The sequence below is a fragment of the Plectropomus leopardus genome, chromosome 4 (genome assembly GCF_026936395.1).
Source record: "Plectropomus leopardus strain MGB_pleo_1.0 chromosome 4, ASM2693639v1, whole genome shotgun sequence".
Taxonomy (NCBI): Eukaryota; Metazoa; Chordata; class Actinopteri; order Perciformes; family Serranidae; genus Plectropomus; species Plectropomus leopardus.
The window spans coordinates 12,926,465-12,948,368 of record NC_142179.1 but is presented as its reverse complement, the minus strand read 5'-3'; the positions used below and the strand labels follow the sequence as shown (position 1 = coordinate 12,948,368).

The 21,904-nt window shown below is 40.1% G+C and overlaps 1 protein-coding gene across 3 annotated transcripts in view; it reads left to right on the top strand.

The window, feature by feature from the left end:
- LOC121944011 (homeobox protein orthopedia B-like) overlaps positions 1-16,743 on the top strand; it is a 70,666-nt gene extending 53,923 nt beyond the window's left edge. The window contains exons 1-3 of one of the 3 annotated variants that reach the window (XM_042487658.2): positions 9,932-11,969; positions 12,289-12,686; positions 15,364-16,743. In XM_042487658.2, coding sequence (XP_042343592.1) covers positions 11,894-11,969; positions 12,289-12,686; positions 15,364-15,867 — 978 coding nt within the window. In that variant the 5' untranslated portion in view covers positions 9,932-11,893 and the 3' untranslated portion in view covers positions 15,868-16,743. Of the gene's footprint in view, positions 1-9,931; positions 11,970-12,288; positions 12,687-15,363 lie in introns of those variants that run through there. The other 2 variants (XM_088076587.1, XM_042487659.2) reach the window with 2 other exon arrangements.
- Positions 16,744-21,904: the final 5,161 nt, after the last annotated feature.

Below are 21,904 nucleotides of genomic sequence, written 5' to 3'. Positions count from 1 at the left end.
CGTCACTGACACCGGATAGATGAGGCTAATCTTAGCCGCAGGCAGACTGTCAGGCAGCTTTGCTGAGGCTCTGGGTGTAAAATGGCGCTCGGCTGCCCTGCACTGGTTTTTCTTCTTTCCTCTGCCTCTCCCTTCTTTCTCTCTGCCTGCCAGTCATACACCAAGTGACCAGAAAAATAGTAACACCTGTGCGATGGCATGCAGTCAAAACTAACTCACTCAAATAGAGTTGCAACTGTGGGCTATTAGGTTATTTTTACAGTATCATAACCGTCTTGGAAAATATCGCGGTTTCAGGGTATGCGGTTTCACACAATTACTATTATCATAATCAGCTACAATGACCCTTGAAAGAATAAGAGTAGAAGATTGTTTGGTTAAAACAGTATATTTATTGTAACTTGAATTTTTTTTGTGGACATATGTGTAAAAAGTTTGACAGTCAAGAAGAAAACGAGATGTGCCATCTCAATATCGCGGTTTTGCATCTGTATCACGTGATTACCAAATTATTATTATTCTTATAAGTCAGAATGACCCTTAAAGGAATGAAAAGGGAAGGGTTAGATTTGGTTGGGCAAACGTTTTGCCACTTTAAACTTTTTTTGTATGTATAAAAATCTCTCTTTGAAAATAACAAAAATAAGTGTTCCCTTCTCCGTCCACTTGTGCAAATGCACATGATCTAAATATTAAGGAGGATGTGTCTCCTGCGTCCCCCCGAAATCAACACAATTTTTAGTGTTTGATAGCTTTAGTTTGTTATTTTAGTTGTTTTGTTTGACAAAATGTGTGTATTTTGTCAATATGTGACCTTGGGTTTTATGTAGGCCTTTGGAGGAGCAAAACCATTATTAATTTATACATTCCAATGCAATACAGCGAATTGCCAGCTGAATCACATCTGACAGTGTCAACAACAATTGAAAGTTTCACAGTTTGCATTACATTGTACATGCAAACACTTAATGATGTGTGCAAATGTGAGCATGCACCACTTAAATGTGTGTCTATGCAGAGAAGAGGCTGTGTCATGTGATGTGTAGGCCTATGTGTGCGTGCATGCGTGGCTACGTTTGTGCTTGCATGTGATTGAGCGTGCGCGCGCCATCTCTAATGCCCTGTTAATTGCCAGACAGTGTTCCCACACACACCTCTACTAATGTTCCGCTTGCTATTCAGTCTGCGGCCTGCCCTCCGCCTGCCTGTCCTCCTCCCTCTCCCTTTGGTACGGATTGTTCCGTTACAATAGCAACCTCATGCGCTAATTAGCTGACCTCACCAGAATTGTGATCAGGTTCTCGCAAGATATAAGAACAATAATTACGAAATTCCAGATTTTAAAAGAGATGCAAAGATATTTTTCACGACACAGTGGTAGTGAATAGGGCCCGTGTTTCAGTTACCTGCGTATACAGCTTCAGCACCTTGGACAGCGTCTGAGGGCTCAGCTCAGGTGGTGCTGAAGGAAAGCAGACTCCCTCACACCTTCTTCTTCTACAAGATCCCAAAGTCTTCTAGTTTTCTTTAATCACGACAATTAGAGCCAATATTTTCCCCCGTACCCTGACAGACGTTGCTTGTAAGTCTCTTTTCTCTCCGAGCGTGCCGCCACTCTCATTACACACGCTGATTAAAGCATAGATTAGCCAGCAGTGGCCCTGTGCGCTCCTCACCAGCAGCTCGCTCAATATCAATTAGAGGCTGCGCCAAAAGCAGCATGTCCACCGGTGGCCCTCCGTCTCCTGCTTCCAGCCTCCTCACAGCGCTTTAAAAAATAGTAACCTAATAATAAAATAGAAAGGAAAATGGAGCAGAGTAGTGGTAAGGGATTGGGGGTAGCAATCATCAACCGTGAGGGAGAAATGAGAAAGGACAGTTAAGGCAATTTTCATCAGATGGAGCCTCAGCTACCCCAAATAACACATAGGGCAGTTTTGCAGCCGCACATCTGGGTGATATTTTTAACCGTGCACAGGCTCGCGCGCACCTCCAAGGTTCAAATCAAGAGGAGAAATAAAGGAAACGTCACTTAGGCCTATTAGTCAAGGTAGTGTCGCCTACCTCTGTGGAGTTCATTTTTGAAATAATGAATAGTATGTGGATACGGAATGAAAAGCCTTTCAACCCAGCGTCAGTAGGTCGTTCCGGCTTAGAGAGAATTAATTCACATTTCTCCTCTTTTCTGACCTCTTTGCCTCAGTATAGAAATGAGGCTAATGGCGTCTGATTTCATTTATTGACTACATTACTGGAGATATTTCTGTCTTACCTTATTGATTCGATATCTTACCTATATTTTTTTAGAGGAGTGAACATGAGTTGTGTTTGAATATAATAGGCCCACTCACTTCAATTAGGCTCAAATGACATTTTCATTAATGGTGTTGTCTTTATTTCTTTTTTTAGCAATGGAAACAATTGTAGTTGTCTGTGGTAAACTGTAATCTTTGTTTACAATGTTGATATAATGCAAGGGCGTGGGAGGGTCACAGTGGCGTAAGTGATTGTCTAGTTTGGATAATGTAAAAGAAAATATTGATAATCACATTAATGGTTCAGTCTATAGTGTTTCATGTTTATCACGGCATTTATGGCTGGAATAAATTGTTTAGGGTCACTGTGTGAAATTTTCAAATATGATTGACTGTCATGCAACAGCAGAGGCCTTGATTGGCTTTTAATAGAGAAAACCTCCTACGTCCCCGACCTATTTATCCACATGTGGTAAATACAGTGCTGCCCCCCTCCTGCACAACCTTCAGTGTCCACTAACAGACAGCCTGTCCAATTAAAAGTGGCCATCGATTATAGATAGCTGCCTGCTGGCATATGAGGGAGACAACGTTGGATGCTATGCCACTGCCAATACAGGCTGCGGTTAGCCATGAGCTAACCAGACCTGACACCAGCATATTAGATCTGGACTGGGTTAATTCACCTGCAGTTGGCCCCTGTGTTGGCTCCATAGCGCTGCGGTTTACCTGCCCAGTCTAAATGCTGATCATTAAGTTGCTTCCAGCAGCCATGATTGGTGCAGAGGGGCTCATATCATTGATTAAAAAGGAAGGCTGATATCGCAGTTATTTCAGCTCCTTCCCTTTTCTCTCAGCGGTCAGGCTGCAGAGGTAACACACATTTAAGATCAAATCACTGAGCAGTGCACAGTGCAGTATTTCATGCTATCATTTCCACACATTTTATAAGGTGAAGTCAGGTAATGTGGGGCATCAAGTAAAATGGGACAGCAAAGGTTTTACACCTTTGGCTTTTTAAATCTGAGCAGCCAGTCATCAAACATGTTATTGTTTTGTTATTACAATTGTGCTTTACATGAAACAATCATATTTAGTGGTCTGAGATAGTATGGGCACACCAAAGATTCAAAAATCGACTGGTCGGAGAACTTCGATGGAAAGCCATGTGGCATGTTTATGTGCTCATGTTGGTAATAATAGTATTGCAGCTCAAATAACCTAAGTGTATAACAACAAAAGGGTTTGGGGATGTTGCATTATGGTAATTGTCTGACTTTTATTCAAAAATATTTATTTATTTATGAGAAAGGGTTTTGAGGGTGTACTTAATGCATTCGGGTAATACAGAACTAAAAAGTTCAGGTGAAATTGGACATTTTTCTACAGTGAAATCAGCTGCTGTATATTCATGAATTATGCCACTGTGTGCCAACCTGTCACATTTCAGACATTTTTAGTATTTTTATCACTAAAAAAAATATTATGAACGATGCAGTGAGTCTATGACAGCCGCAATACTCCAGAATTAGCCATAGTTGTGACACAAATGCAGTATAAACATGTTCATTGTAGATATGGCACCAAGGAAACAGACAGCAAATGTACGAGGAAAGCATGCCAGAAAAGTTAGACAATCTTTTTTTTAATGAATTGCCACAGGTTACATTAGTGATTTATTGAATTAATGATTGAACTGATAATGGATTCAACCATTTAAGAAACAAACACAAAACACAACTTGTCCCATTTATCTTACCAGCTGTCTCATACTACCTGAACAGGTCATCAGAAAGAGGTCGGGGTTCTCAATGTGTTTTGAAGGTTCAGAATTTCTAAAATATTTTACTTATCATATTTTCTTCATGGAAACATAGCAGAGAACCATAAAAAAATCTAAAAGTAAAGTAATATTCAGTTTAGCTATTTTTCTTGGTATGTACCAAAAAGTGTCCCACATTACTTGACTCCACCCTCTGCTACAATTTCAGACCGAGCAACCGTGTCACACACCTTTCTTACAAATTATACATAAAATCCCAAAAGATCACTTTTAGTTAAACGCGTGAGGTTGCGAGAATATGACAGCACTAATTTGTATGTCTGTGCTGAAATGGGTCCTCGGCTCATAGTTATCCCTTGTTATTGTGTGTGAAAGCCTCTGAACCTAATTCCAATTTTTCCCTCTCCTATTTTCCAGCAAGCTGCTTTTCCATTAACTTTGGGAAAACACAGTGGCAGGTCCATTTAAAAAAAAAAGAAAAAAAAAGCCCGTGCTCCACCCTTCCCATAAGCGCTTCAGCTCAGGAAAATAAGAAATTAAGAGCAGGGCCCATTTCATCATCAGCCCCCCTGTCTCTCTCTCACTCGCTCTCTCTTCCCCCAAACACAGAGACAGCATCCTCCAGTGGAGCTCCCAGAGGGCGGGACAGGGGAGCTTTACCTTAGCATATGTTAACTATTACATGATGTCTTGATGGAACACAACGAAATGACTGGTAATTGACATAAAATATGACAAAGTGTTTGAGTCTTTCTGAGGAAAGCGTCGCGTATTACGGCGTATCAGCTCCGTAATGTGACTGATTAATGAAAGATCGGCCTCGCACTCACTCAGCTGATTCTGTGAAAAATGAGTTTTGTGTTGTCATTCCGACAAGCCGGCAACCACGGCCGGAAAAGACTATTAGCCGGAATCATTATCAATAGCCATATTTTCAAACTCTATTATGGCAATCAGGCTAGAATTTATTCAATAGATTTAGTTCATTTGGTTGTAATTGATAAATAATCAAAATTTATCAATGTACTTGCACACATTTCACTAACAATCAGGGAAAACTGCCCCATTTACCAGCTGACTTGGTCCAAATTAGAGCTAAATTGATGATCAATTAATCTTGGGAGGGGTAGTGCGCCGTGTTTAGCAGAGAAGCGGCAGAAATGTGGCGGAGTGGATGGAGAGGAGGAAGGAGAGAGAGAGGGAGGAGACGAGGAGAGGATGATAAAGAGAATGGATGGATGGGAAAGTGTGGGATTTGTGAAGTGAGAGACGAACTGAACTGGCTGGGTGAGTAACGCGCAGAAAACAGGAGAAAGAAGCGAGGCGACAACAGAGAAATACAACAAGTGTGTGTGCGCGCACTCGTTTTATTTCCAGGTTTTACTGCATTGCTTTCACATTGTTCCTATCATCACAATCAAATAGAGCTCATTTTTAGGATGTATGTTTATGTACACATGCATCTTTATCTCTCTCTACGCTAGGCTATATATTGTCCTGTGTGTGCGTGCGTGCGTGCGCGCGCGCCTTTATATGTCTCAAAGTGAGCGAGTCACACACTTGAAGTATCAGGTAGATCAAGTTCGGCAAGTCAGAGTGAGCAAGGTCAAAGAGACTGATCCCATTTATTCTTTAATTTGCTGAGGCATTAAATTGCATGATGTGGCTTTGCTGCAGTTTGATAATTACCAGCACATGTTTCTAATTTCAAGCTACTCAGAGACACTACTGACCCAAGTCCTCCCCTTTTATCTGGTATTTTAGGAGCATGAGTGTGTGCAGGAGGGATATGTGTGTGAGCATGGTATATGTACCTTATTCTCACCATTTAGAACTATTAAACTATAAATAAGTGATGTTTTACTTGATTATATTTACTCTCACAAAGCATCTCTAGAGTTTTTATGTAAATACAATATGTCATAATGTATTAAATATATCAGATTATTGCCCTTATTATGCCACTATCACCTCACTGTGATAGTTTTGGTTAAAATGAATAAAACTGAAGTTGTTTTCAAGCTGCAGTGTGGAAAAGGGCTCCGTTCAGTGTTTCTAAGGCTCGCTGGCACCTGTAATGTAAGGCACTCATTACCTTCAATGATGCATTACAGCTTCCTAATGATGGAGCCACAGTAATGGACCTAACTAATGACCAGACTTAAGAAAGAACATATTCTAATAGCTGGAGCAGAACTAGAGAGGAAGTCAAGGTGTCTGGGAGGAGAGGGAATTAGATCTGTAGACAGCTGGAGGAGCCCAAATGACTGAGGTCACACTGTAAATACAAGAGATTACAGACTACATGCATAATGACCCAACCTTGTTAGTTAAATATTTTTCCTCTGTTTTAAATGTGATTAAGTTAAGATAGATATTTATGTGCAGAAATTAAATTAACATGCAGAAAAAAGCACAGTGCTGCTTTATACTGCCAACACTAGTGAGGGATAATGAAAACATACAGGACTCATGATCACGTGGAATCAAGCTTTTATCAGGACTGTATTGCAAACCTCAGTAGATGCTCCCAGCCAATAAGCTGTCAAAACAGATTTCACAGAAGATTTGTTTTGCTGCTGGCCTTAAAACCCTGTATTTCCAAAATGTCCAGTTTTCAGACAGAGAGGAAACAGCTTTGATTTCACATTAATCACCAAACACTTCATGGATTTTAATCATTTTGAAGGGTTCAGAATACAAAACAGACAACCTATCAATTAAACTGCAATTATCAAATAACCAACATTTGGGTTTTGGCAACTAGCAGATCCAGCTCAATGGCACTTCAGTGATAACTTCATATATGTATTTATATTTGATTACAAATCCTGATTGTACATGCAAATTAACCACCAGCATCAACAATCCCACCAGCCTTTCATTGTTAGGACTTTCTGTGACTGTGTGTAATGTTTAGTGCTGCCACCCTTTAGTCAATTAGGTGACTAATCAGACGTTAAAGTGTCTTGTTTGACTGAGAGAATTTTAGCTGAATAGTCAATATTTATGGTGTCTTTGTGCACAAGAGGCTTTTATTAGACATTAAATCCTCACAACAGCAAAATATACTACAGTTTTTATTAAGCATGAGGCCGCTTTGCTTTCACTTACAGAAGGAACCAGGATTGTTGTGGTTATGTTGAGAGTTTAAGTGCACATACAGTATATGCTTTTCTGATCTGCTGGGTGTAAAGCGTTGGCAAACTTGGTATCATTGGCTGTAGATGTCTAAAGAACAGGGGCATAGGTTTTGTTTAAATACTTTGGGACATCTATGAAACAGGGAGTTTTGGGGTCCTTCACAAGACAATTATGATCATCAAACATTTATTTTCCTGCATTATGGTGAATTTTTATGCACCCATATGTTCATTTTCTAGAGACAAGCGAGAGGTAACCCCCACTTCCTCACTTTCTCTCTCTCCATCTGTCAGTCACACAGAGTGACCAGAAAAACCCCCAAACAAAACACTTATGCAATGGCATTTAATCAAACTAACTCACTCCAAATGTTTACTTATTGTTGAAACTACTATTTTTGTGCAAGGCAGTAGGTTTTGTTTCAACATTAGGGAAGGCCTATAACAAGATGATTTCGGGGTCCTTGCCCATGAAAAGTGCCAGACAATTAATTTTCTGTATTCTTGAGAATTTTTATGGGGCAATGTGTGCCTTTTCTGCAAACATTTATGGTGAAAGTGTTTTTTGATGTTGTCAAAATAAATTCTCTCACTGTAAAAAATAAAGTGATTTAAATTAAAGTTTAAATTAAATTAAATTAAAGTTAGTGTCTGTGCTTAAATTGCCATAAATTTTTAACTTGACTGAATCTGAAAATACAAGTTGGGGGGATTTTGTAATGATTCAACTTATCTTCTTTAATTCAGTCAACTTAAACATTTACAGCAGCCCAGACACTAACTTTTGAAAAATTTCAATAGAAATCTAAATATTGAGGGGTGTGTGGCACCTGCTTTCCCCCCAAATTTACAAATGTACTATTGAATATAATATACATTGGAAATTGATGCAGTCATAAATGCACTTTTCTTTTATATTGAACAGTGGCAAAACTTTAACTCATGTTTGATTTTAACTGACATGAGCTGCTGAACTTAATATTGATAAACCACATACAGTATATCTTTGACTTCAACCTGAGGTTGTTCTCACACACACACACACACACACACACACACACACACACACACACACACAGGCTGGTTCTGTTCATTACAAATTATCCTAAACATAGAATGCCTGAACATAGGGTCAACTAATTTAACAGCAGAAGTAATGAGCATATTTAAAGCTGCTGAGACTCTGAACACCACTGCGTTAATGACACCTATTGTGACTTTCATGGCTATTTTAATAACCCCCCAACCACCAACAACCACACACCTCCAAACACACACACACCGCACGCACTCACGCCGTCACCACAGCACACTCTCCGTGACACACGCCTCCTCTTCCTCATTAAGGAAATCGCTCTTCTTTGCTGATTATTTTATTTGAGGCCGTGATTACCGCTCTGTCCACCAGATCACGCAGTAGCGGAGAGCAGGCGGAGGGCAGAGGGCCTAATTGGGGCATGAGATGCGCGGGGTGGTGCAGCCAGGCTGGGTGGCCGGAGAGGGGAGCCTCTAATGGGTTTGCCTGTCTGTGGCTCCCCGCTCTCGCCTTTCTCTGCGTCTCTCAGGCTCGGATGCAACGCACTTATTGGTCTGCTTCTTATTCCTCCGACTGTCATCAAATCACCTGCACAAAATCACAGTGTGATTTGTTAGAGAACAGATGTAAAAATCGATTTTCCTTCTTTAGATTTCTATAACAGAGTGAATGCAGATGCCCGCGAGGCGATGCAGTAGGCCTGAACATAACAAACAAGCAGCTCGCCTGATGCTGTTACAGTTTGGTTTTGTTGTAAAGGATCCTATCCCTGTATCTTCCTTCTGTTCCTTGTATTATTTTAACCTGTTCTGCAAAGGCCCATATGAGCAATGGATTTAACGCAGTTTGATTGCTAAAAAACCGCGGAGAGGGTGGACACGGAATTCTTGATCTTTGAAATTGCTCTACAAAATTGCATTTGTTTTTGGTGCGCTTCCATTAAAAGTGTCTCCTCGCGTGTAAACAGCCGTTCCGCACTTAGATGCGCCGCATTAACCCGGGAGGATTGTATGTGAGTGTGTTTTTACTGGGGAAGATTGATGCGGTCCAGTTAGGGAGGCTGAGTGAGACATAGACCCATTTCAAGTGGGTTCCTCTTATTACAGCAATAAGTTACAGCCTGGGGATCGGACAGCTGAGGGGATGTCTGCTTTCCGGGCTGTTTTCACTGCAGCACACCACAATATCAATATTTATCATGTTGGTCTTCACATAAGTAGTCAACAGTAACTGCAGTACTTTGATATTTACACGTGCCTTATACAGGACGTCCATATTAATGATAAGACATAATAATAAAAAAGTGGTGTTTTTGATGTTTTAAAAATCATTAAATTTAAATGTTATTCATCATGAATTTTGCCTTCAAAAAAGAATTGATGATGATGATGATGATTATTATATTGTTTTGTTGTTATTATTATTCTTAGTAGTAGTATTGTCATTGTTTTTAGTAGTAGTACTATTAGAATTAGAATGAATAATGTTATTATTGTTGAAGCAACATCTGTAGCTATAAATATTCATCTTGTCTTTTTTCTATAGAAATAAAAGAAACACAATAAATAAAGAAAAAATACTACTTAACCAACACGATATTAAATAATAATAATAATAATAATAATGAAAATAATTATGATAATGAGAATAATGGTTAATATTATTAGTAGTATTAGTAGTGGCATTATGCATTTTTTCCAATTGTTAAAAAATGCAAAGTTTCGATTTGACTCATAACAAATAGAATAATGGCCTCAAAATAATCCTGAATTAAAATGAAATGAATGTAATTTATTATTAAATTCAGTTAATTCATATTTTACATAACAGTATCATAAATTATGAATTATTCGTATATTAATTAATGCAATTTTTAATAGTATTTTAGAAAAAAAGACTTTCACTTTTTGAGTGAATTTTAACGATTTAAATTTTTTTTTAGAAAAGAATATTTATTTAATAAATTTTTACATCAGTTGTCTTCATGATTACACTAACTGAAAATCAAACGGCTTCCAAAGCATACAGACCGTCTCTCCTGACTCAAGCCCTTCTCAAACGCAGGGTTGGCCTTAAAACTCCCAACACACAGTCCCTCTCCTCTCTCCTGGTCTACACGTCTGAGTCAAACGAGTCGAGGCTCTGCTGCTGCTGATTGCTTCTCCTGAACCTCCGGGAGCTGGTCACAGCTTTCCTCATCTCAGTGGACCATGCACCATGTCCATTTCCTTAAGTTTTCACGCTGTGCCACATATAGGCTACTTCCCTGCGTCCCGGCAGATTGCGGTTGAGGAGCATAAAAGATGAGCTGCTGATGTGGTGCAGGAGGAGAGAGAGGGAGAGAGGAGTCCTCGCTCGGACGCCTCCTTTGTGCGGCTGCAAAGAAACCTATTTAGTCCCAGGCGGTGGTCTATTCACCAGGCTCACTCTGACATCTGCCAAAAGCCCCTCTCTAACCAGCACTGTCTGGAGAAGTAAGAGCGGAGCGCAGATCAATGGCTGTCCTGTTAATTGTATAATAGACCTACTTATGGACCACAGCTAAAGGGGCACAATCGTTTAGGGTCTACCACGTCTGATTTTGTTTGAACCAAACAGGCCTAAATACCTTTAATTGCGCCCGCGTTGATGAAAAGTCGATGGAAGTTAAAGCGTGCGATCACTAACAGAGCTTAAATCCATCTGTACTCGTTTATTTATTTATTTCCTCGATTTGTCTCCACAAATCACCTGCCATGGGGGAATGGGAGCGATATTCGTTTTGTTTGTGATCCAAGGACGGGAGGGAAGTGGGGCTCTGAGGTGCTGAAAGGAGGCCTGGCGTTATAAGGCTTCTTATCTACTACGTTTTTCTCCTTTATAACCAAAGTTCACACTGTCATGTGTACAGAATACACACAATCTGCTATTCTTGTCAGCAGGAAAAAAGTATTACAAAAAAGACACAAAACAAACAAAAACAAAGAGTAATCAACTTCAAAATGCCTTAATTTATAGATTTTTTTTCATTAATTTGGGAAATTAATTCTCCATTTCTTTTGTCTGTAAACATGCTAATTGGCACAGTTCAGTGACTTGAAAATTGAGATTTTCTCAAGGCTAATTATTTAATGGCAGTACATTTTCTGGCTCAAATAACCGCACCACCTTGGGCAAAAAAAATAAAACCAGCCTTTGCACGAGCTCATCTCCAGTATTTTACACGTATATCTCTCTACAAACAGGAGTCCTGTCATGGCACGAGCTATATGAGATTAAACAAACACATTAAGATGTTTAACGTGGAATAATTTGAGCATGAAAAGCTAATAAATCAGAGGACGGAATGGCAGAGGATTGAATTGAATTGTAGTGTTTCGTGCGCCTTTGGGCTCTGTGCGCGCGCGTGCATGCGTGCGTGCGTATGTGTGTGTAAAAAAAAAAAAAAAAAATAGGGGGGGAGTCACGTTGCTGACATTTCCAAGCTCCCGCTCTGATTGGCTCTTATTTGAGGAAGCTCACGGGTTCTTTCAACTAATAAGCGCCTCCCCATCGCTCTAAAGGACATTATAATGCAAGGGACCTCCTTTTTTAACCACAAACCGAATTTTCGTTCATTTAGACGATATATACTTTTTAAATTGCCCCAAAGTTGTGGGATTTTTTTGGAGCGCATTTCACCCTGGAGCGGTACGCGATGCTCTCTCACGCCGACCTCCTGGATGCTCGGCTCGGTGAGTTATCATCACTAAACTCCGGCCCTAAACTCCAGTGTAAGATTTCAACTTCTTGTTTAACCTTTGTGAAGTGATAGATAGACTGTGTAGTTAATTGTGTTAACAGCTAAGTGGTTTATCGTTGGTTGTAGCAATGCTTTACAGTAATTTGTCAGGAATAAGGAATGATCTGACAGCGAAAATTACGGTGTAAAATTACGACCCAAGCTAAATCGAGTTTATTTGTTGTATTCTTTGGATTACGTCTATTGTCATAAACAAGCAAAGCTATTTCATGCAATTCTCATTTAAATGTGCTACGCTGTGAGATTTGCTATGTATTCACTAAAAGCCCCTCTTCTCCTCATCCTCTCAGGGATGAAGGATGCTGCAGAGTTACTCGGACACCGAGAGGCTCTCAAGTGCCGGCTGGGTGGTGGGGTGCCAGACCAGGGGCATCCGGGAGACATGGCCCCTGGTTCGGACTCTGTAGAGGGAACCACTCTGCTGCCGGGAGAAGACATCGCCACTGTGGGATCCAACTCTGCCGGCATGCCGGTGAACGGCAAGGAGCAGGAGAAGCAGCAGCAGCAGCAACAGCCGCAGCAGAGCTCCGGTCAATCCGCCAGCCAGAAACAGAAGCGGCACAGGACGCGCTTCACCCCGGCGCAGCTCAACGAGCTGGAGCGCAGCTTTGCCAAAACCCACTACCCTGACATCTTCATGAGGGAGGAACTGGCGCTGAGGATCGGCCTCACCGAGTCCAGAGTTCAGGTAAACACTTATGCAATGTGGATTTTAGGGATGCAAACACTGGCATTATATGGCAGGGCGTGGCTTTAGGTCCAGATTTGATCTTGCAAAGTTTATCAGCACGATAAATTAATCAAAAATCATCCTTTAAATCCAGCTTGAAGGCGGTGAAAAAGTAGTCTAGACTCACATGAAAATGCAGGACCAATGTTCCCACTGTGCGCTTGTAAAAGATAGTCTCGTCACTTATATATTTATTTCATTTACCTCAAATCATTTTCATTTTCTATGTCATTGATTTTATTGTGCACAGAAAATTTGTGGCCATCAGGTGTTAATAAGTGTTGGCTGAAATACTTTAAAAAAAACCCACAGCTAACTGGTGGATTGGCGCCAATGGTTCAGTCTAATTTGCGTTGAACTATAACTTAAATTGTATTATTGTGCAGGTTGCCGTTAAAATAGAATAATAAATTGGCAATATTTTCTTATTTAGGGTTATTTACAACACTATATCCAGCCTCTGTATACTTGCATTAAAGAGCATTGTGTATAAGGTAGATTCGTTGTGTTCTAAAGGTCCAATAACAGTTGTTTTGCCAACTCAAGCGAATTTTAATTAAATTATATTTTTCAAAATAACAGTAATAAGTTCAAGTTTTGCCTGATGAAGAGCAGTATTTAATTTCAGGAAGCCGTGCCCCTAATATACCAGTGGCTCTGTCCAAGGTGCTGACACATTTCTCAGTTGCAGAGCACAACCCGGCATCATGAAGTCAAAAATATTCAGATGGTTATTATTTATTTCAGAAAATATTGTATAACGCCACCTGTGGTGACAGTCCCCAGAAATATTGAAATTGGGGTCAAAAGTATTTATCGTTTTTTCTTCTTTTTTTTTTGTTTGTTTATATATATATTTTTTTTAATTTACTTTTTGTTTGTTTGTTTCTGTCGAACTGCAACAATTACATAAAAATATATAGGCGATATTAAGGCTTTAAGAATGATATTTTCTTACTATAACAAATACCCTGGTCCCATTATTGTCCAAAATATTTCAGACTAGATGTTTAAGAATTTGCTTCAAAAAATTAGATTACCGCTTTCCCCAAAATTATTAGGCTGGGAAAATGTGGCATTAAAAAAAAAACTCCAACAAAAAACAACAACCTTACTTATAAATATGTAATATGGTATTTAGTAGTTTGTGTTTTTGGAAATTTAACACATAAACCACTTTAAAACAATTTCAACTGGCTAAGACATTCCGTGCTTATTTTTTTGAACAGCCATGCAGGAACATAGCAGGCTTTAATAAACCAAACACATTATCAACCAATTTCAGTCTTATTTATAACAGTGAACGGGTTATTAACCAGTGATGTGAAATTCATGCAAATTATCCCACTGAAAGCAATAAAACCAGAACAATCATTAGTCACCTTAATAATCAATTCTTTATTCTATGCAGTGCAGGATCCTCGCCGCTCAGTGCAGGTCGGCTCGCGCTCGCTGTTGGTAAACATTAGTGCAGGTCGTGCAGGTGCAGCCTTCAGTGGGCGTGCTGGCCCCGCGTGCGTGCCTCCACAGCCTCTCCTTTAAAATGCTCTATCAGCGACGTCTTAATAGAACCCAAGAATATATTGTACTTTTTTAATGGAATGAGAAATTGCATTTTCTTTCCCCCCGAGTGTAATGGGTTTGGGCGACGTTTCACGGATGGCTGAGCGGAATGAGAGCGAGATTTCACTTTTAATACGGAGGCATCGACTCACGGCCTCGCGCGCGCATTAATCACGCTCGGAGATGATGAAATCTTTATAAAGTCCAACGGGGATGCGCGTGCGTTTTTGGCTGTGCACACGTGAGTCGGTGTGTTTGTGGTCCTCGCGCGTGCGCGCGGATGGGTATTTGCACGTGGATTGTGTACAGTAATGCGAGCCATTTGTATTTAAGCCCACACAATATTTAGGGCAATTTTTAGTTAATCTCCTTGTAAATAAGATGTTAGAAAGATAAATTGTTCGGCCCACTGTTGCGGAGCAGCTGCAATAAAACCTCATGTGACGGCTGTATTTTTATACAAAGCGCCTTCTGTATATTGTTTTATGTTCACAGTGATATTCATAACCATGGCACTTTGACTGTTTCAGCCCAAATCATAGTGTGAACACAGGATGCTATATTGACGGTAGCAGAATGGTTGGCATTTACAGTCACCTCATTATGACTCCTTATTTTTAGAGGTATAACGTAGAAATAGATGCATTATTTATCGTTCTATCGGCTATACCAATGCAATTTATTAGACAGTTCTCCGTTAAATTCCTGCATTTTACGCGTGTAGTGGCGAGTATGTTCTGATAAGAGGTGCTTAGGCCAATTGCCTACACATTTATGTCTTGTTTTTTTTTTTTTTTTTTACCTCAGTTCAACATTGGAAAGATAACACGGTCAGATTTAGTTTTTCCAATTTTGTTGTACTAATATTCTAAAGGTAATAATGTCGTACTATAGTCCTATGGTAAGTCTCTGTATGGCGGGATTTTAGTGAAATGATCGTGCGTAAATAGTATCTTTCACCCATGGTTACACAAACACATAACATGTTATCAACATCCACTTTTCTGCTCCAGACATAATGCTCCTCAGTCTGTCCTCCTGGTGGCTCACAGTCTTGTCTCTCTGCTTACAGGTTTGGTTTCAGAACAGACGCGCTAAGTGGAAGAAAAGGAAGAAGACCACCAATGTTTTCCGCGCCCCGGGGACGCTGCTCCCAACACCGGGGCTGCCACAGTTCTCTGCCGCGGCTGCAATGGAGAACAGCCTGTGCTCCTTCCACGCCAACGACTCTCGTTGGGCCACGGGGATGCCGGGAGTGTCCCAGTTGCAGCTCCCGCCGGCCCTGGGTCGCCAGCCGGGCATGCCACAGTCTCTGTCACAGTGTAGCTTAGGTCCAGGCCCGCCACCAAACTCCATGGGTCTGTCCAACGGCCTTTCCTCCAACGGCTCCGGCCTGCAGTCCCATCTCTACCAGTCGCATTTCCCCGGAATGTCGGCCTCTCTCTCCGGCCCCACGAACGTATCGGGCTCCCCGCAGCTGTGTAGTTCACCGGACAGTGACATGTGGAGAGGGACAAGCATCGCGTCACTGCGGCGCAAAGCTCTGGAGCACACAGTGTCCATGAGTTTCACTTAGTGACTTAAAAGAAAAAAAAAAAACACCCCACCGCGCCCCTGTCCTCCTCACCCCCCTCTCCCAGCCCCACCCTGCAGCTCTTTTTCTGTTTTTATTCCCGCTATTAGATCAAAACGAGAGAACAAGTGAGCTAATCAGGTCTGAGATGCGAAAGAATGGAGACTATGTGACTTCATCTAGACATAATGACAAAAAGAAAAGGACAACACTGATGGACAAACGGAAGAAAAAATATCTTGGGTTTGGGGTTATTTATCTTGTTAATTCAAAAGGATTTTATCAGCTATTGATAATACATCTATTGTAATGATCTCTAGACTATAGGCCCTAATTATTGAGAGCCAAACAATCGTGGTATTTACGTTTTCATTGAGTGCGTCTTTACGCACACGTTATTGTGTTCAGGTGAAGTTGTGTTATGTCAAACGGTAATTTATAAGATTGGGTATAAATTTTGGTAACAGCCTACCACACATGCTCCATACTGTAGGTGGGCCTATTGAACTGGGTCTCGGGCATGCACCGTGCATGTGGATTTAAACGTTTGGATAATTTAAGGAGAAAATGGTGCCCACTCAGATTGAAGGTTTGTTAGGCGACCTAAGTCTCGTCTGCATGAGACGGGAGCGAAAACCTGAAGAGGAGAAGAAAAAAAAACAATGATCTTTCAGTAGGCCTATGCTGTTTTAGGATGTTTTGTGTAGATAAAACATTCTTGCTATGTACCCGCTGGTCTTTTTTGTGACATGTTTTAACTTATTGTATGTGCTATTACTTGACACATTTCTTAAATGTTTGATCTTACATCAAAATGCACCACATTGACGGGTTTGTACCAATTTAAAATGAACAAATGAATAAAAGTAATTTTCAAGAATGTCAAAACAAGAATGATTTATGTCTCCATTAAGTTGATGAGGTATCATAATGACTATTTTGTACAAATTCCTAGATAAACAAACATTTGTGACCCTCAGTACTGACCTACCTTTGTGGTAGGTTGTTGGTGGTACTTCTAATATATTTGGATTGTCAAAAATGCTTTACTATATTTTTTACCAACCTTGAAGTGTATGATATCCTAAGATGTAATTTTGTTGCACGAACTCATCTTGTTGGTGGTTGTTGCTCAGTGACCAGTGTCTGAGGTGACAGGGTTAAAGGGTTTATGAAGGGTGACTGGTCTCAGTGTGGCAGACAGGAGCGGTAAAGATGTCAGTGCTGTGATGTGACGGTCATTGCTTTTAACCATGACGGTCATCCCACTGAGCAGACTGGATGGACTGTAACTAAACAGGAGGAGTCACAGAGCTGTGTGTGTGTGTGTGTGTGTGTGTGTGTGTGTGTGTGTGTGTGTGTGTGTGTGTGTGTGTGTGTGTGTGTGTCTGTCTGTCTGTCTGTCTGTCTGTCTGTCTGTCTGTCTGTCTGTCTATAGTATACACCAGCCTTTCTCAAGCTTTTATTTGAGAGTTTGCTGCTATGATGCTGCCTCACAAAGTAGAAATGACATTATCAATTAGTTGCAGCAAAACTAGAAGTGTTGTAATATTATTATAGAAATACCAGAGAACGTGAGATTACTCGTGTTATAGGTTGCATTAAACAGCCACAGGGAAGCAACATTTGCTATTAGCTAGTTATCAAATGGCTGTTTGTACAGACAGTATAATGCCCAAACAGTTGCTTTAACTTTGGTGTTGTTCAAGCGTTTTAATAAGACTATGCTTAATCTAAAGCCACAGATGGACCAGAAGCACTGTAGCTTTCATATTATTATTCACAAAACTGTAAGTGCAGGCCTACAGACTTTAACAAGAACCCACACAGGTACTGGCTTCATTTTGTATTCTTGCACCAAAAAGAAATTTGCACCAATAAGCTTTTGGCAAATCTATAATAAATAATAAAGAGTTAAACCAAGCAGGGGCGTAATACCAAATTCTGGGCCCAATGCATAAGAAGTCTCTGTGGACCCCCCCCCTCCTCTCTTGATGCATGTCTCTCTCAAGCAACTTTCATTTTACAAAGTCCTTTTGCTTTCTTTCCGTTTTCTTTCCCTTTTCCTTTGAATCCCCAATTTGTGTTTTTTTAGGGAAACATGACCTAAGAGCTTGTTTATGCTCAATGTTAGATACAAAGACAGACAGAGTTTTCTGTCTGTACTCCGAGTTCATTTTGTCCAATTTGTACACGTTTTCTGAAAGCTTACGGATACAGATAAAACAGAGCAGTCGCACCAGAGATCATGGGGATAGTGTAGCGTAATTCAAATGAGACATGACCATAGGAGATGATGGAAGTTATTTTTAAAATGGCATAAGGGAATGAATATAGGGAAAATAATTCTCTGTCTGCATGTGATGATGTATTTAATGGCCTCACAGACTATTGCTGACTACAACGCAGCCCCCCCTAAACGATACATTATTACGACCTTTTCCACCATAGCCTTGTTTGTTTTTGTCCAAAACTTTTTACTCCCCCCTCTGGTGCCATCTACTGACTATGATTATGCCATCATAAAGAGGGCATGGAAGTATGCGGGCAGTCACATTCACAATGTTTGAAATGGGCAAATCTGTTTTTGAGTGTAAAGGAAATATAAATGAGCAATAAGCAGTCATTCAGTCAGCTCTAGCTGCATTTAGTGACTAATCCTAGTGCAGGGGTGGACTAAACCACTTTTCAGGGGAGGGGGCCTTAGAGAGGCTTCACTATTTTTTTCATGCAAAGTTCAGTCTAAAAAAAAATTTTAAAAAAAACCCAACCAAAAAAATGACTACTCATTCCAGGCTTCTTGAAGCCCTGGGTACTCTGTCCCACTCCCCTCACCACCCCGCCCACTATGGTGGCCGTGACAACAGGTGCCCAAAATTATGCATTACCATTTACCGACACATGATCAATAACTGTGTTCATCTGCACACTTCAGGCCTCTTATGCAGCACATACAATTGTTAGAGGAGGGAGCTGTCTGGCACTTGTCAGTCAGGGCCCTCACAAAGTAAAGAGTACAAACCCAATGAGCAATAAATAAAATATCAGTTAGATAAATGGATGTTAAAACATGTTAATCTGGACATTTTTATTAGAGAGTGAAGTTAAAAAAATACGAGATATTTTGCAATTTCCTCCAAGTCTTCCAACTGCTTGTGTTTAACTTACAAAAAACAGTGTTGGAAACAAATTGACAGCATCCATAACACTGAAAATTCTAATATCAATTATATGTTTTTAGAGCGATGGACAAAAGCAGTTCTCTGAGACATTCATGAATCTCAAGTGACACGCTGTCACCCTAAAGTTGTTAAAATGACAAGTTTTCATTATTTCTGATTTATTATTAGGCTTAGTGTTTTCTACATTACATTCATGTCACAATAAAAGCAAAAATACAGATAATCAGTACTAAGTAGTTTAGCTTTTTACACCTTTTGATCATTTGACATTTATTTAAAGTTCCTCATTACTTGCCCATCAGTTGTCTAATAAGAGAAACTCTCACCTTGATTGCGTTACTTTAATTTCAGATCATCCTGATGTGAGGTGAAATGTCTGTAAATTCAGACGCAGCTCCGAGAGAAGTAAATAAATTTTTTCCATTATGAAAGTGAGCAGACCTCACTGTCTGTGTCAAAGATTATAAGTGTCAACTTGAGCCTGAAATCACAGCAGCTCAAATTAATCAGCGTGTTAACCTCATCTCGTTGTCAGCGCTGAGGCCAATTTACGGTCACGGGATGGTAATTGATGAGATATGGCATTACCATAAGCAGTCCCACTGCCTGTAAACTTATAATTGGAGTTTCTGTAACAATGCAGGGGGGTTAAACAAAGGATTAATCATAATTAACAAAAGTATATTACTTTCCCCATATTAAACAGTTGGTTCCCACCTTTTCTATTAACATAAATTTGTTTGCAGTAATTTAGTGAATTATTGAAAATACCAACTCAAGTCAAGACCCTGAAAAAAATCATTTATTCCTCTCAGTGCTTTCACATTGTGTGTGTGTGTGTGTGTGTGTTTGTGTGTGTGTGTGCGCGCGCACGCGTGTCAAACCCTGTGTTTCCGTTATACGCAATTAGCTTGAATGAAATAGCCTAAAGTTTTCTAACATACAGTAAAAAAAAAAAACACAATTTGAATATTATTTTCCAAGCTATTTAAGAGTGTGCCATGCAGCAGCACAACACAGGATCACACTGTTATTACATTTACAGCCTGATACAGTAAACAGGCCACATTGTGTTATTTTACAGACTAGACTAATTGGAGCAAACCAACGAAGCAAGACCCTCAGTTAATTAAGAAATAATCTCCTTTTTTTGTGTTTAATCAATAGTCAAATGTGCAGGGAATTAAGCTCAGGTTATCAATTGTTTATACTCACTGAACATTACAGTCAGTGCAAACAAGTATCAGTGTAAATCAGGAATGTAAATGGATGTTTAATCTACTTATTTATAGGATTTGTTTTGGCCAACCCTCTCAATCTGCTGTTGAATTTCAAAATAAGTGGACATTCTTTTGTGAACAGAGAGAAAAAAACAACAAATTCAATTAATTATCTCTCACTTTAATGGCTGTATACTTTATGATTGTCACCACCTTAAAGTCATTGTTTATTTGTCTTAAACTGTATTTTCACCTCAACACTACCCATCCTATCTGGGGCAGCAGACTATACTTTTTTCAGTCTGAATGCAGGTGGCCCACCCATCCTACACAGGCATGTAATTACAAGATATTGCATGACAACATTTGATCAAATGTTATAACCACAGCCAAACTGACTGCTGCTTCACCTGTCCAGGCTGGAGCTGCAGCAGTGTCTGTGTGTGTGTGTGTGTGTGTGTGTTGTTCTGGTAAATCTAGCTCTATGTGTGGCTCAGCCCACCAGATCCAGCCCTGTGCTGACTACTGTGTCCTGGGCTGCAGTAACAGATGTGAAATCACATTACCCAAACGCTGCAATTAGTCTCACTCGCTCGCGGGTTAATGAGTTTGTGGAAATGTGCGACCCATTCCTCATTAGGTAATTTCTCATGCACTGATGAGAGAGGGAGAGAGATGTGGGTATAGCAGCGGCCCAGTGTAAATGGCACATAGTCTGCTGCACCACATACTGTAAAGCAGAATGCAGCTGGGGAGGGGCGGGGGGGGGGGCACTGCAGCTGGACAGGTTTAGGGGTAAATGAATCACCTCATCATGAAGGAGACTTGCATGTATGCATGCTTTATTCTTTATTTGGATCCCATTTAGTTGTCAGTAAGGCAGCAGCTACTCTTCCTGAGGTCTGCACACAACAAAACATAACATGCAAAACAAGACATATACTGCAACACATAATAAGTATCAATAAGAACATGTTCAAGACAAGTAAAACCCAAATGAAAAGTTAAACATCACAATAAATCAAATGTAGGGGTCAACAGATTATCGCCCGGGCCGATTATTGGGGCCAATATTTGCAGGAGACTTTCGATGTATGATGTTAAAAGTTGCGGTTTTGGTTAAACATTTGCTAAACGCATTTAAGGAAAGCTTTGTATTGGAGTTTGTTATAATCTAGATTCTAACAAAGCTTTTTATATTTATTGTAAAGGCATACTGATCCCAAATATCGACTATCAGTCTCATTTACTACTAATAATGTTATCAGTCGACCCCTAATTAAATTGCATTCCATTGTGGATGTTTAGTTTGGTTAAAAGAGTGCCCTAGGGATGATGTTCATCTGTAGGCCCACGTGAAAGTTCACTTCGCCCTGGTTCAGTCGTCAAAAAGCCTATGGGATTTTCCATTGGATTTTGGATTATTGCAAACAAACATTTATGATACAAAAGATTTTGTTCAGCAAAACAATCCTTACAAATGAACACCGCTTTTAGGGATTTTTTAAGCCTAAATGCAATGGCCAGGAGTAAAAAAAAATAATGTTAGGCTATAAACAATTGTCTGATCTAACGTTGCCACTGCAACAGGCTGTAAAGCCATGTTTGGCGGGATTTGATGTGCAGATATTCTTTACT